At 40.4% G+C, this 14,657-nt stretch overlaps 1 protein-coding gene across 3 annotated transcripts in view; it reads right to left on the bottom strand.

The window, feature by feature from the left end:
• Window positions 1-696: 696 nt before the first annotated feature.
• The window catches only part of ROR1 (receptor tyrosine kinase like orphan receptor 1), a 171,880-nt gene continuing 157,919 nt past the window's right edge, over window positions 697-14,657 (bottom strand). For all 3 annotated transcript variants that reach the window (XM_059923985.1, XM_059924003.1, XM_059923995.1), the window contains one exon: window positions 697-4,349. In XM_059923985.1, the coding sequence (XP_059779968.1) occupies window positions 2,922-4,349 (1,428 nt within the window). In that variant the 3' untranslated portion in view covers window positions 697-2,921. The remainder of the gene's footprint in view (window positions 4,350-14,657) is intronic.

The raw sequence follows: 14,657 nt of genomic DNA, 5'->3' as shown, positions 1-14,657 counted from the left end.
CATTTGATTGTCAAGTAATTATTCAATATATTATTTTGATTTTAAAAATTAGAATCTTGCCATATATAGGTGGGTGATATATGGTCATAAAGTCATTGGGATTCTGCCTTCCACCTATGGTCACTAGCAAAAGAATGTCCAAGTCTATTTTAAAAGCTTACTTAAAAATAATCATTTCAATGAAATAGCAGTAAATAGGAATTATGATTCCTCTTTCTATGAAATGTCAAACATTAGGAGAGATAATATTAAAGTTCCCAAATACCTCCATGATAGCAATATTCAGGAAATAATATTTTATGGTAAACATTTTTAATAAACAGCAGCATAAAATAATCAGTGTTTAATATCATCTCTGGTGTGTGAAATACAAATGCATATATCCTCAATATAAAATAAGCTTCTTGTCATTACAATTCCATGCTTGTCTATTTGAAATGCCCATAATAACAAATCAAACATTAAGTAATACAGTGATTAAATGCATGCAGTGAAAATAAGGAAAGATATGATAGGGCGAGATATCTGAATACTGCCATTATATATTTGAAGAAAATCTATATCGAGTTAAAAACAAACAAAGGAAACAAGGAAACAGACCAGATATAAAAATGCAGAGATATATTTCACTTCTGTGATACAAACCATAAACATAGTTTTGTGCAAAAAAGAGAAAAGATCTGAAAATAAGGTCATCTTACAAAACATTGTCCACAAAGCAAAAGATATTTTTCAGTCTGTGAAAAAAATACTATTTTAATACAAAAGGGGCTGTGTTATGTAGTATCACAGTGCTATTATAAAATACATTATTACAAGTGGTTTTGAAATTTAGTTTGCTCACCTTAATGACTTCAGTAATTATAAAATGTTTAAAATAAATGTTATAGTTCTTTATAAAAAACTAATTTGAATTTATTTTTTACCCATAGTAATGTTTTTCCAGAGTAGATATCTTACTGGCTCATGGAATGCTACTTTCCCTTTAAGGGACTCCTAGAAAAACTCAGGTTCGCTGAAATTGTGTTTACTTAAAATAATAAATATTCTTGGAAAACAATTGATTGTCCTATGATATACAAAACTGTGGTTTGAATCTTCATCATTAAACAGTTGCATAGCAACAAAAGGATACAAATATTCTCCTCTACCTAAAGTTAAGAAATGTAACTTCTGAATCAGCTTATTTATGCCATAAAAATGTGTCTTAATTTATTTCTGAATAAATCTGAATATAGCCAATTCTTTGTGTTCACAGTACCTATAAGTCCACATTTGTTGTCTGAAGATTCAGTGTTTGGGAAAATTGCAACACATTTTGGTAAACATATTTCTTTGATTTCTTATCCTAATTGAATTTTTTGTTTTACAAAATTGAAATGTCAACGTGCTTCTAAGTCTCTTACATTCTCCTCATCAAATATCATTTCCAGGAATTACTTTATATCCTGTAAGTCTCTTTATAAGTCTCTTCAGCTGTAAAATAAAAAAATGAGACTTTGAGACATTGCTCTTAGAATAAATGAGTTATTCTTTTAACAAGAGAAAAATCAATCATAACATTCCTTTCTATATAGAACTTGAAACCCATAAGAATTCTAAACTTGGCAGAAGATGGCTAGCAGGTAAGGCATGAGATGCACATTTGATACCTTCCTTCCTCTCACTAAGGCAAAAATGATCATGTTGCTTCTAGTTACCAGCTTAAAAATTTCAGTTCATGGTAATCTTTAAAGTGAGAACTCAGTACTTGTTTTTTAAAAGTACTGTAATATTTTGCAAATAGAATTCATAGTCTTTGGATTCCAACTAACACTATGAATACATTGTCATAACTCTTGGTGCTAGAATAAAATCTGTGAACATTTCCAGATCAGAAAAAAAAAAAAAAAAGTGAGAGAAACTTTAAATTAACTAGATATTGGTGTCAGAGAGTTTCCTCCTTCCCCAGAGTCCACTGATGATATGCACCCCCATACCTTAGACAGCTCATAAGCAGGAGGATGCAAGCATGGATGGGCTGGTCTGTAGCCACACCTCTATTCTTCAATGTTATTGGTCCAGGGAAGCTCCTGTGAGGCTGTCCCCATGGGAATCCTTGTTCCTTTCCCATGGATGCTGATCTAGGCCAAGGGGCCATTTTCCTGACTGTGCTGCCTTTGGTGCCTCGTTTCTAATGCAACACAGTGAACTATCAACCAGCGGTCAATTTCAGCATCCACATCTAGCCTTGTTAGGATCTGATGCCCTATGTTATTTCAAGGGCTTGTGTAAACACACTGTGGAAAAAGCCTTCATGATCAACAGAGGAGACTCACAAAGAGGCACACTTTTCACATTCCCAAAGAAGCCCCACTGTGTAGAAGGCTTCAGGGAAACTTACACTTATGGCTCGTTTCCATCTGGGATTTTAAATCTGGCCTAAAGTTTCCTCACTGATTCTGAACATCACTTCCATACAAACATGCATAGAGTCTAAATTGAATCAACGGAATTCCTGAACATCTGTCCTGAAGAAAAGACAGCAGGTAGACAAATGCTATGGTATATACATTTTGGGGAGAGAACAGTCATGGCAGCCAAAGGTGAATACACAAAGCACCGTTTGACTTTCCTTTTTGGTTTGATACTTAAGTCATAAGGTTCGTTTCCTCTTCACTGGTTTGCAGTTTTCAGTACTTGAAACCAGATGTACCAATCCCAGTGGCATGGCCTACACCCTGATGGAGTGTTAATCCCACAGTGTTTTTTTTCTGGCTGGTGTTTGCCCTGGTTGGTAAGACACAGTTAAACTTCACAGAAGATACTTGTTGCAATGTCTGCTACATGAGAACCTTACTTTAATAAAAACATTTGAATATAAATCTTTTCTACGACTTTCTAGTTTTTCCTGTATACCACATTTACAAAAGTTGTGCATTTTACAGTTCTGCAGAGATCATAGATTCGGTGTGTCCATGAATGTTGGAGTCTCCTAGCAAAGATGGTTGCTTTGAGTCTATTTTGTAGGGTTTTTGAGATTTGTTGCCAAAAACGGTGATACCCATTCCACCGGGATGATTCGGAATCGACATGTGTGGTAGTAAGGGAATATTTGCCTCCTGATTTGATCCTGATGAAGGCAGGCTGGTCACATGACCAGTACTAGTCGACCCACTGGCACTGCTCGGGGACCGACTCTTGGGAGGTGGGCAGTGCTGAATCACTCTGGGAGGACCTGTTGGCTGATAGTGGGCAGCTGGAAACGCTGCATATCCAGGAGGTATTGGGTATCCATTGATGGGGATGAATCGCTGGTTCTGAGGTATTGGTGGGCTGATGAAACCAGCAATCTGGCCCTGTGGTGTAATACCCTGGCTCGGGAACATGTAATTGGGATATCTGGGGTTACTGAGATTACTCACTGGGCTGGCGCTAAGGGAGGTTGTCTGCGTGGTGGCATTTCCGCCGGAAGGAGTAGTAGAGCTGGTATGACTTGAGAGTCCCTCCCAGGACCGAAGCCGGACGTGAATGTCTTTAAATCTTGGTCTCCTGGAAGGAATCTCATTCCAACACTCTGTCATGAGGCTGTACATTCTGGGGGGGCAGTCTTCGGAGCATGGTAACAGCTGTCGTTTTCTCACCATTTCGATCACTTCCTGGTTACTAAATCCATAATATGGCTGGAGTCCAAAACTGAAAATCTCCCACAAGACAACCCCAAAAGACCAGATATCTGAATCAGAAGAGAATTTGCCATACATGATGGCTTCAGGGGGCATCCAGCGAATGGGCAGCAAAGACTTACTCTGCACCCTGTAGTAATCAGCGGAGTATATTTCTCTGGAAAGCCCAAGGTCTGAAATCTTTACGTGAAGTTGCTCTCCGATTAAAATATTGCGAGCTGCAAGGTCCTTATGGACAAAGAAGTGACTAGACAGGTATTCCATGCCGGCTGCAATCTGAATTGCAATGTGTAGAAAATCTCCATGATCCAGGCTGGATTTTACAGTCCCATCTTCATCACTGCTACAGCCAACATCTGAATGTGGGGACCGCATGATGAGGAACTCGTGGAGATCCCCCTGATTCATATACTCAAAAAGCATACACACAGGTTGTTCCTGAGTGACAGCCCCTAGAAGGCAGACAATATTGGGGTGGTGTAGTTCGGCCATCAGGGAGGCTTCCTGTTGAAATTCTGTCCATTGCTGGGGGTTGTTATAGTCTTTCAAGGTCTTTATAGCAACTAACTGAGCATGGTCCATGCCTGGGAGATAGAGATGGCCCTTATAGATCTTTCCAAAGGCACATTCACCCAATTCTTCCATAAAACGTACAGCAGAAAGAGGCAGCTCTTTAGCCTTGCTCTGTATGAAAGAAAGGAAAGGTGTGGTTTTAAAACATTTCCTAAGGCAAGACATCTGGCATCTGAAAGGAGGGGTGAGGCATAGTGAGAAAGGTTCTATACATCAAATTAATTACAACATTGTACATCTAGAAGTCTTTAGAATTGTTGGCTGCAACTTAGGCATAGGCAGATTTTTGTCCATCACTCCCCTATCCCTCCATCCACACCCCCTGCTCCAGCAATGGTTTCCTGCTGTTACCTAGACTCTTGCTACTCAAAGAGTGGTCTTGGGAAAGCAACATCAGCATCACTTGAAGCTCACTACAAATGCAGACTCTCGGACCCACCTCGGACCTACGGAATCGGGATGTGCATTTCACAAGACCCCAGGTGATTTTGGTGAATGTTAGAGTGTGAGAAGCACTGCTGCTGAGGATAGAGCCTTAATCCTTAGCCTGGCACTTAAGAGTACTTGGGATCTGGTCTTACCCTTGCTACACCTCTACATGATGGCATCACTTTAGTTGAATAGGTCTCCTCGTTGTCCACATGCAAATGTCATGCATGTTCTTGCCTAATAACCTTTGTTCTTCCAATGCTCTCCTATTTCTAAGGTAGATATTGAGCTAAAAGCCAGAGAAACCGAAACAAAAGACTGTTCTGAGGTGCTCATAGTAGAGGTGGGGAGTAGAGGTTTGGAATGTGCTTCTCTCTACTTATCGAATCCTTGCTGTGAAACTCTCCCTGACCACTCTGGTCTTTGCCTCCTCTGGAATCCCTCTGGCTTTAGCGTCTGAATGCCACTACATGCAGGATGCAGTGAGGTGACTGGCTACTCGCTGACCTCCGCAGCCACAGTTCAGACTGGGATCCTGCCCTCTCCACTTACCAGCTGTGTGACCCTGGGTACAATATTTAACCACTCTGTGCTTCAATTCTCTCATCTATAAAATGGGATGATAATCGTACTCATCTCGTAGGGTTCTTGTGAACTTTCACTAAGTTAACGTCTGTCAAGTGTTCAGCATGATGTCTGGCACATGGTAAGGGCTATTTAACTTTTAGCTATTATTACCTTTGCTATTGCTGCTCTTTTTATGAATATATTTTGTCCTCTCAATCATATTTCATGTTTTTTGGCTGCACCGTGTGGCATGCGGTATCTTAGTTCCCCGACCAGGGATTGAACCCATGCCCCCTGCATTGGGAGCGCGAAGTCTTAACCACTGGACCTCCGGGAAGTCCCCCAGATTTCAGTTTTTTGAAGGGAGCTATTGCCTTTCGAACCAACTGATTATCTCTATGGCTTTGCAAGCGGGTTATTTACTGATTGACCTGAAAACAGACAGGAGAAAGCATCTAGCTCACAATGAAAATAAATATTAAGTTGTGACATTTGATCTTGACAGTAAACGTCTATTACATCATGTGTTTTTACTATTTTTGAAATTCACCTCCGATCTATCCTGACATTTAATGTAATTTGTTAGGGAAAAAGTCATAAAAGCAATGCATTTGTACCTAAACTGATTTTTTAAATAATCCCTTTAAATGCACTTTAAATCCTTATTTTTTAGAAAAAAGTACTGCTGTGAGTATCCCAATTGAAGCTGATAATTTTGCAAATACCTATGGAATTCAGAGCTCTCTGTACACAGTTTAAATCAATAGTTTAGAAAATTAACTAAAAATTTTCTCTAATCCAAACTCTACTAATCTAGAATTCATGATGATTAGCTCTGTTCTAGGCTAAGTTTTGCAGGGTAAAATGCCCATTAACCTAATTATAAGTGTAAATAAACTTGCAGCAAAATACCCACTTAAGGGGACAAAATAGAACTGAGAATTTTGAAACATTAATTCCTCCATGCAAATAATATTTCTTATCATCTATAGGTCTCACTAATTTGTTACAGCAGATTTTATGGGGTTTGTATTTATAAATGTCTTAGAGTAAAATTACCTCTGCTGAAAGTAATGGCAACTTCTTGCTTTAAACATTTAGGCAATTAAAGCTTATTAATACAGTCCTATTAATTATAGTACTGTTTGTAATAGATTAGAAATAACCTAAATGTCTACTTAGTGGAAACTGATTAAATTAATTGTGGTGGAACTAGTAAAAAGAATATTATACATTTGTCAGAATATTACACAGTTGTAAGAACAAATGAGGACACTTTCTATGTACTGATATCCAAAATCCTACTACTAAGTTAAAAATAAAAAGCAAAAGAACAGTTAATGCTGTATGCTGCTTTTGTGTGAAAGAGGAGGAGAAAAAGAATAAATATATTCATATTTCTTCCCATAGGCATAAAGAAACGCTGAAAGGATACTCAAGAAACAGCAGTGGTTATTGGGAGGATATGGAGGTGGGAACTAGGAGGAGAGGGGCAGAGGTGGGAGATTTTTCACTTTATGCTTTTTTATACTTTTGAACTTATGAACCAGGTGAATATATATCAATTCAAAAAAGTGAATAATTTAAAAACATATGACCCATCTTTCTATCTGCTTGAATCCAGGAAATGTATTCTGCAATCACAATTCCTTCACTATTTTTCCTTTTGCTTCTAGGGTCAGGATTCTGTAGTTGCTGTGGAGTTCCTTTGGGAGAACAGAAGGTAGGTGATGGGAAGAGTAACCAAGCCTACTTTTTAACTCTTGCAGCCCTCAGATTGATTGTGCTTTCGTGGCCAGAGTAATCCAAAGTGAATTTTTCCCACATGACGTTAAGACAGGGATTTCCATCAGAACTTTACCTAATGATGTAAACGAATCCAATTTATGTGAAAGTCCCTTGAATGGCACGATAGGTATTACTTACTTTTTGACCTAAACAGGATCCCCCATGCTTTTGGTGATAGAGAAGGGTAAGGGACTGAGGAATAAACTACTTTTGAGGGAAAGTGGGAATGAGGAACTAAACCCAAGGAATATTAGACTGATCTAAGGAGGCGTTAGGACTCTTCCCCCTTCCCCTGCTGAAGCTAACCCATAGGCAGTGTGGGGTAATTCAAACCATGTAACCTTTGGGCTCATACAAATCTGAATTTGCATCTTGGACCTGCCGCTTTCTATTATTAGTAGTTAATATTTATATAGCACTTACTATGCGCCAGACACTGTTCTGAGCACTTGACAAATATTAACTCATTTACTATAACAACCCCGTGGGATAAGTCCTATATATTAGGTGGCTGACCTTGGGTGAGTTTCTTAACTTTTCTGAACCTCTATTTCCATATCTATAAAATAATATAATATCTAGCTTCCATAATTACAGTAGGGATTAAATGCAACAATGTATGAAAGTAATTTCCACCTAATAAGTGCTCTTTAAATCAATTTTATTATCCTTCTTAGGGAAGTAATCCAGAAAGTGGAGTCAATGCAAATGATTTAGATCCATTTACAGCCTTAAATAGCTCTAGATAGTCATCTATAATTCTATGTTTAAAAAACGAATGTTTAAATTTCTTCTTGTTAATCTTTCTCTGTTCTCCTGTAGTTGCTGGTTTTTAAAAAAAATTCTTTAAAAATGACAGAGACTCTGTTTTGGAACCCGAGGGTGGGTAAGAATTTGAGTGGCCTGTGGTCTGCCCCTCTGAGGATTCTGGAAGATGTGGATGGAGGTGGAGGGAGCAAAGACCCACGTGGAAGAGTGGATGGTGGCAGATGGGAAAGGAAGCAAGCAGGCCAAACTGGTGGGGACTGGAAGAGAAGAGGAGGTGGACGGGACCTTGGCGCTGGCCTGACACATGGCCCCTGGGGCTTGTGTCCCAAGCTAAGAAAGCCGGCTGCATTCCCATACACTGAGGTAAGAAAATTAGTTCTCTGGTATTCACCTTTGGAAGAAGAACTCTTACTCTTGCCATTTTACAGATGGAGAAAGAGGCTTAGAAAAGCATCAGAAATTTTTAGGAGAGCCAAAATTGCTGCCCTTGTGTGTACAAGGCCTTCTGTCTGAAACCAGAGAAGCTGGCTGGCTGGCAACGCCAGTTGGACACAGCATGTCTCCGGAGGCTCGGCCTGGGGCCTGACACCTTGCAGGGCTGAGAGGTCAGCCTTCGGTGTGTGGTCACTCTGTGGCATGATAATTGTTCTTCTTTCTCTCTGTTCAGACACATGAAAAAGTATGTTTTGACCCAAAGTGTGTCTTGTCATAGCTCACCAATACCTGGTGGGCCAGATGGCATAGGGTCCCAAATCTTCTCCAGCTGACAGAAGGAAGGAATAGTTCACCAGAGCTAGTCAGAACCAAATTTGGGGATTTGCTTTGGAAAAAAAAGCACGGAAAGTAACCAAAATGACCAATTTCACAAAACCTTTCCTTGGAACACCTGTGCAGCAGCCAGCATAGAAATACCCAGAAAAAAACTGCTCAGAGCTTGGTTTCAGGGGAACAATTTACACAGTGATTTGCATTTTTTAAATGCTCAAGTTATTTGGTACAAATGAGTCTTAACTATAGACTCATTTTCAAATTTTACATAAATCCTGACCTAGTTAAAAAATCATAAAAACCCTTAAAGAAGCAGTCAGTAGACTGTACGGTGACGGCAGGAAATTAGCTGTATTGTTGAGGAACAGATGGTTTACATTATACAGACCCTTTAGGCTAAACTTGTTTAGGTCTGGCATATTGTAAATTATATTTTGGTAATGAAAGTGAAATGACCTCTGCTTGACCTCAAGTGGGGTTTGTCTGCTTGAACCAATGTAGTGGAAAACTATGAAAGAAAATGAAGTCATAAAGTTTTGGCAGTTCAATTTTGGCTCATTTCAAGTTAAGGGGTTATAAATCTGTTTAGTTTTTGTTTGACAAGTATTTGTCATACAGGGATGTACAAAATGTAAAGAAGTGTAAAATACACATGAGGCACGATGCCAAAGTAAACCAAGTACAAAGGAAAACTGGAATGAATAGGGTCCTGGGCTCCTATCTCTTTATCACTCCCTCCATTAGTTGAATGACAAGATGGGCTCCGTTTATTATATGCTGCAAGGCAATTAAGTACCTTAAAACTGAAACAGGCTTTCAGTTTAAATGTTAACATTTTTACTTCTCAAAGTAAACACACATCTGCCTCAGTGCGGTTTAAAAAATTATATAATTTTTTTGGGGGGAGAAAAATCAAAGTTGATGTAGAAGTTGATACATTATTCTAAAATCCAACTGTGCTTCTTCCCCTAGAAATTTTTGAAGAACAACTGTGTTCAGGTTTAAATGAGCTCTTCACGGGAGGAAAATGAAGGGAGAACATTTTAGATGTGAGTCCTTAGATGTGAGTCGATGTGAGTATTGCAGTCCTGTCGAAACAGCTGCTAGAGAGGCCAGGCGGATGTTGCGTGGCTTCTCTCACCTGAGTGATGAATGCTAAGTGGGGACGTGTGCCCCTTTTAGATCCATTAACTTTAGGTATGAAAGCAATGAACCATGGGTAGTTTTTAAAAATCGTAATTATGTAGATGGCAGATGGATAAGGCGGACAGACTCAGTGACTTTATCTCTTTCAACCTTTGGGAAGTTACACCTTAGGTGATAATACACTTGAAATGACTCCTCTGGAGGACACTGCTTGCGACTAAGCTGCCATTTCCTGCTCACTTTTCCTAAGTGATTACCACAGGAAATGAGATGAGTATTCTGCGATGGCCATCAACATTGGCATGCAGCACGGATCCCGCTCTGTGACTTTTCACCTCTAACCTGAACGGGGCATGACTGATGGCTCTACTTTTGAGTCCAATTTGAAGTAGACACACAGATGGAAAGCAGAGCCACATGAGGGTGGAGGGAACCGGAGCTCAGGGCGGTGCTCTGGGACAGGAAGGTGGTTCCGGCAGCAGGTGCTGGAAAAGGACTGACGTTCATGTTCCTACAATGGACCCAAACCTCCTCCTACAGTCCTTGCAGCCCCTATACTTGTTCCTTTCCCATCCCTCACGTCCCAAGACTGCTGCCCTTTTACAAATCTCTTTTGCTCTACACGTTTGCCGATTCTAGCTGGATACAAGTATCTGCAGGAGAAGAGCGGGTCCCACACAGTGACATTTGTCCTCACCCTGTTAGAGGAATAATGAAGCAGATCCTGGCCCTATTGAAGTTAGGGGGTAATTTGGGGTAATAGGAGGACATGACCAGGTCTGTGTCTCTTTGAAAGCATAGTTTTCTCTGAGAACTGTATTGCTTGTGGACTTACTCTCTGAATCTCAAGTTGATCAGCAGAGTCTACACCAGAGCAGGCACTGGAATGCCCCAGAGGGCCTGTTAAAACACAGATTGCTAGGCCTCACTCCTAGAGTTTCTAATTCTGTAAGTCAGATTCTGCAGTCCTGACAAGTTGCCAGGTCATGAGAATGCTCTGGGACTGGAATAAATGAATATGACTTTCAAAAAAAAAGAGAAAAGAATACAACTTTCTGGATCAGACAGTTACTGAGTGTCTGGTCCCTGCTCCCGGCATGATGAATGACCACAGTGTGCCTGTAGATCCTGACTGAATGATTCTGACTTACACGAGACAGAGACTATAACACTCTGCTTTGGAAGATGCTTTGGAAATGCCAGCTAGAGAAAAATGTAAGAGCCATCGACTGGTATTTCACTGGGTTATATTCTGCATGGCTGCTTTCAGAGAGATTCAAGGTTTTCAAATAGAAATCACGCTACAGCTTGGGCCATGTCATCGGTTTATTATATTTTCATGTGCAGCCAATTGTGTGGGATATATTTTCATAGCTGGTTACCTCAGTCAGTCAACTGATACTATATATACTATGTACCAAAGAGTATACACACAGAATAGTATATGAGAAACCATTTAAGAACCATGAGGAGAGAGGACACAACTCCTATCCTAGATGTTTGTAATCTGAGCTTAGTAATAACTACCATGTACTGAATACTTGCCATGTACCAGACAATGAGATCATAATAATGGCTATGATTTGGGGATGGGGGGCTGTTTATGTGTTAGGCTATAAGTGCTTTATACGTATTAATTCTTTTCATCCTCACAATAACGCTATGACATTGGTCACTATGACTATTATCCCCATTTTACAGATGGAGAACCTGAGGAACAGCGGTTAAGTGATCCCACAACTATTAGGTTGTAAATTCAGACTCCAGGGTCTGTCTTCCTCATGACTACGCTACACTCCCTTGTGGGGTCATTCCGTGTTCAATGCATCAACTCATTTAACCCTCATCACAAATCCGTGAGATTCATACTATGATTTCCCCACTTTATGGATCAAGAAATTAAGGCCTTCGATGGTTAAGTAGCTTGCCTATGGAAGCACAACTATTAGGTAGTGATGTCAAGATTCAGCTCCAGCTGTGTCTGGCTCTAAAGATGAAGCACTTTTCTGGGAAGAAGAGGTAGTTTTCATTTGATCCTCAGAGGGCGCCACAATTTTAAAAGCATGAGGCCCACTGGTGTAAAAGTGGAATGTCAAGGTGTAATTACTCTCCGGTCTCTGATGATCTAGACCTTACTCTGGTTGATCCTTTGTTGCTCCCATTAGTTGACAGGGATAAGTGAACAAAACCATTCAACAGCAGGCTTTACCTGAGTTGGGCACAAGAGCCCTGGAGAGTATGTGAAACTGAGATTTTTTTTTAGTATCTGGCCTTGTCTGTTGACAGGAATCTGCTTGACTCTAAAGCCTATTTTCCTTTCCTGTGCATTTTACTGGTTCTTAGGTAAACAGTGTTAGAATTGTGAAACAACTGACTCCACTCATAAATGGAAATGATTACATTCTAAAAGCTTAAAGGCCACAGCCATTTGATTTTCAGAGATTATGGACATTTTCAAAGACTACAGCTGAACTAAGTGCCTTCTGGTTTATGCAATCAAATTCTAGAGGGAGTTCCAACCAATAGTTTGCCACATTTGTTCAGAGTTCAGCTGCACTTCTCTGGAAGTGATTTAACTTCAGAAACGGTTCTTTTCTCTATAATGTTAACTTTCTGATAGTTAGTTTGGATGTTTGGTGGTGACCAGGATTGATTCTGTGGTGGAGTTGCTTTATAATGTCAACAGGAGATGTTCTATTCTGCCTGGAAACAGGCAGAACAGATGCCAGTAATTTTAATGTCAGCGTGAGCTACCATGTGCTCATAACTTGGGCTTGTGTGTTTCAGTCAGCCTGAAAATTAAGGCAGTAGAGTGAAATAGGGCAGGGGTCCCCAACCACCGGGCTGCGGACGGGTACTGGTCCGTGGCCTGTTAGGAATGGGGCCGCACAGCAGGAGGTGAGCAGCGAGCAAGTGAGTGAAGCTTCATCTGCCGCTTCCCATCGCTCACATTAACGTATGAACCATCCCCCGCTCCCCGTTCATGGAAAAATTGTCTTCCACGAAACCGGTCCCTGGCGCCAAGAAGGTTGGGGACCGCTGAAATAGGGAACACTTGGGCTCTGGACCTGGACAGACCTGGGTTTGAGTTTGGGCTCTGCCACTCACTAACTGTGTGACTTTGGGCAGACTCTGAATCTCAAGCTTCAGTTTTCTCACTGCCCAAAATCAGGCTCAAATTAGTACCAACTTCAGAGGGTTACTGTAAAGACTGTATTGAGATAATGCATGTGAAGTACTTCAGCTTATTCATAATATCCATTCATAATACTCATTCTCCCTAGAAGTAAAACTTCTAAAGGCATAGTTTTAAGCTGATCTCTGTACTGGACAGTCCCCCAGTCCTCACTATCAGACCCTCTCTGCCCTGAGGGATTTTATCCAGGGTGTGAACAGGGTGTGGGGCAGAGGATTTATGCTCACTGGATGGGCACAGGAATACCAGAGCTATCTAAAGAGCTACCTCTATAATCTTTGCTCTAATTGCCTTGTCCTCACCCCAGTTAATGCTGTGGGTTGCCAAATCCTATAGCTTCCTCCCCAGCCCACAGTATCCTGTACACAGCATTTGGTGGTTGATTTAAAAGGTTTGTGATTGTTCATATCATCACTGTAACAAAAAAATAATAGTAACTTCTAGCTGTTGAGGACCTGTGACGTGCCAGACACGTTATCTTGAAGTGTCAGAAACAGCTCGTTTAGAATAGATTGGTGGCTGCTAGTGGTGGAGAGTGGGGAGGGAAGGGGTGGGCAAAACAGGTAAAGGAGTCAAAAGGTACAAACTTCCAGTTATAAAATAAGTAAGTTATGGGGATGTGCAGCATGGCCAATATAGTTCGTAATACTGATTGTATATTTGAAAGTTGTTAAGAGAATAAATCTTAAAACTTCCATCACAAGAAAAAAAATTTTGTAACGATGTATGATGGCAGATGTTAGCTAGGCTTACTGTGGTGATCATTTTGCACTATATCAAAATATTGAATCATTATGTTAGACACCTGAAACTAATATAATGTGTGTGAATTATACTGCAATAAAAATACATTTAAACATCTCTTTTAAGTACTATTTGTATCCTTGTTTCATAAATGAGAAAACAAAGATCTCATGGCCAGTAAACAATGGAGGCGAGATTTGTAATCATATCTCTCTGCCTCTAATCCTTGATCGTTGAAGTATATTATACTACCTCTAAGAAATAAACTAAGAACAAATATGGCTGGAAAGGTAACTTAGGCCCAGAGACTGTGGACTCCTATGTACTGGGAGGAAGAATTTTATAACTTGAGATTTGGTCCTTCCAGATTGGGGAATCATTATGTCAAGTGGGAGCTAGAGCAATGCCAGAGGATGAAATCAGCATGAGAGAGAGAAAGAGGAAAGACAACTGACAGGCATCAGAGGAGGCTCCCATTTGGGGAGTTAAAAAGAAGAAGAACTAGTGAAGAAAAGACGAGGAGATAGTAGGAGAGCCAAGAGAAGAAGTGTTTCAAGATGGTGGTTAAGAATATCGAATGCTCCAGAGAAATTAAAGAGGATGAAGGCTTGGGAAAGGCCATCGGATTAAATTACATCACTGGTGATTCCCCAGAGGCCATGTGAATAGAATGATGAGCTCAGAAGCCTTGGAGACAATGGCTTTAAGGAGTGAGTGGAAAAGTTATTGAGGACCTTTTAGCACTAAGTATAGGGACCGTGGATAAGAACAGGGATTTCAAAGGGCTGGCTCAACCACAGCAGGGATTTTTAGATGGAAGCATGTTGCTAGCAAAAGGGACAGGCTCAGGGAACATAATTAAGTGTCAGTACATTCAGCAACGGCTGAATACCTTGGCTGGAAAGGAAAAGGAGAGAGGAATAGCCTGGAAGTGGAGAAACAGAGAAGCGGGCAAGAGATGAGGGTTAGTTGAGAAATAAAATACAGCCACCAGTTTCAGAAAGCTACAGGCC

The sequence above is a fragment of the Balaenoptera ricei genome, chromosome 1 (genome assembly GCF_028023285.1).
Source record: "Balaenoptera ricei isolate mBalRic1 chromosome 1, mBalRic1.hap2, whole genome shotgun sequence".
Lineage (NCBI taxonomy): Eukaryota > Metazoa > Chordata > Mammalia > Artiodactyla > Balaenopteridae > Balaenoptera > Balaenoptera ricei.
This window is presented reverse-complemented; position numbering and strand designations above follow the sequence as displayed.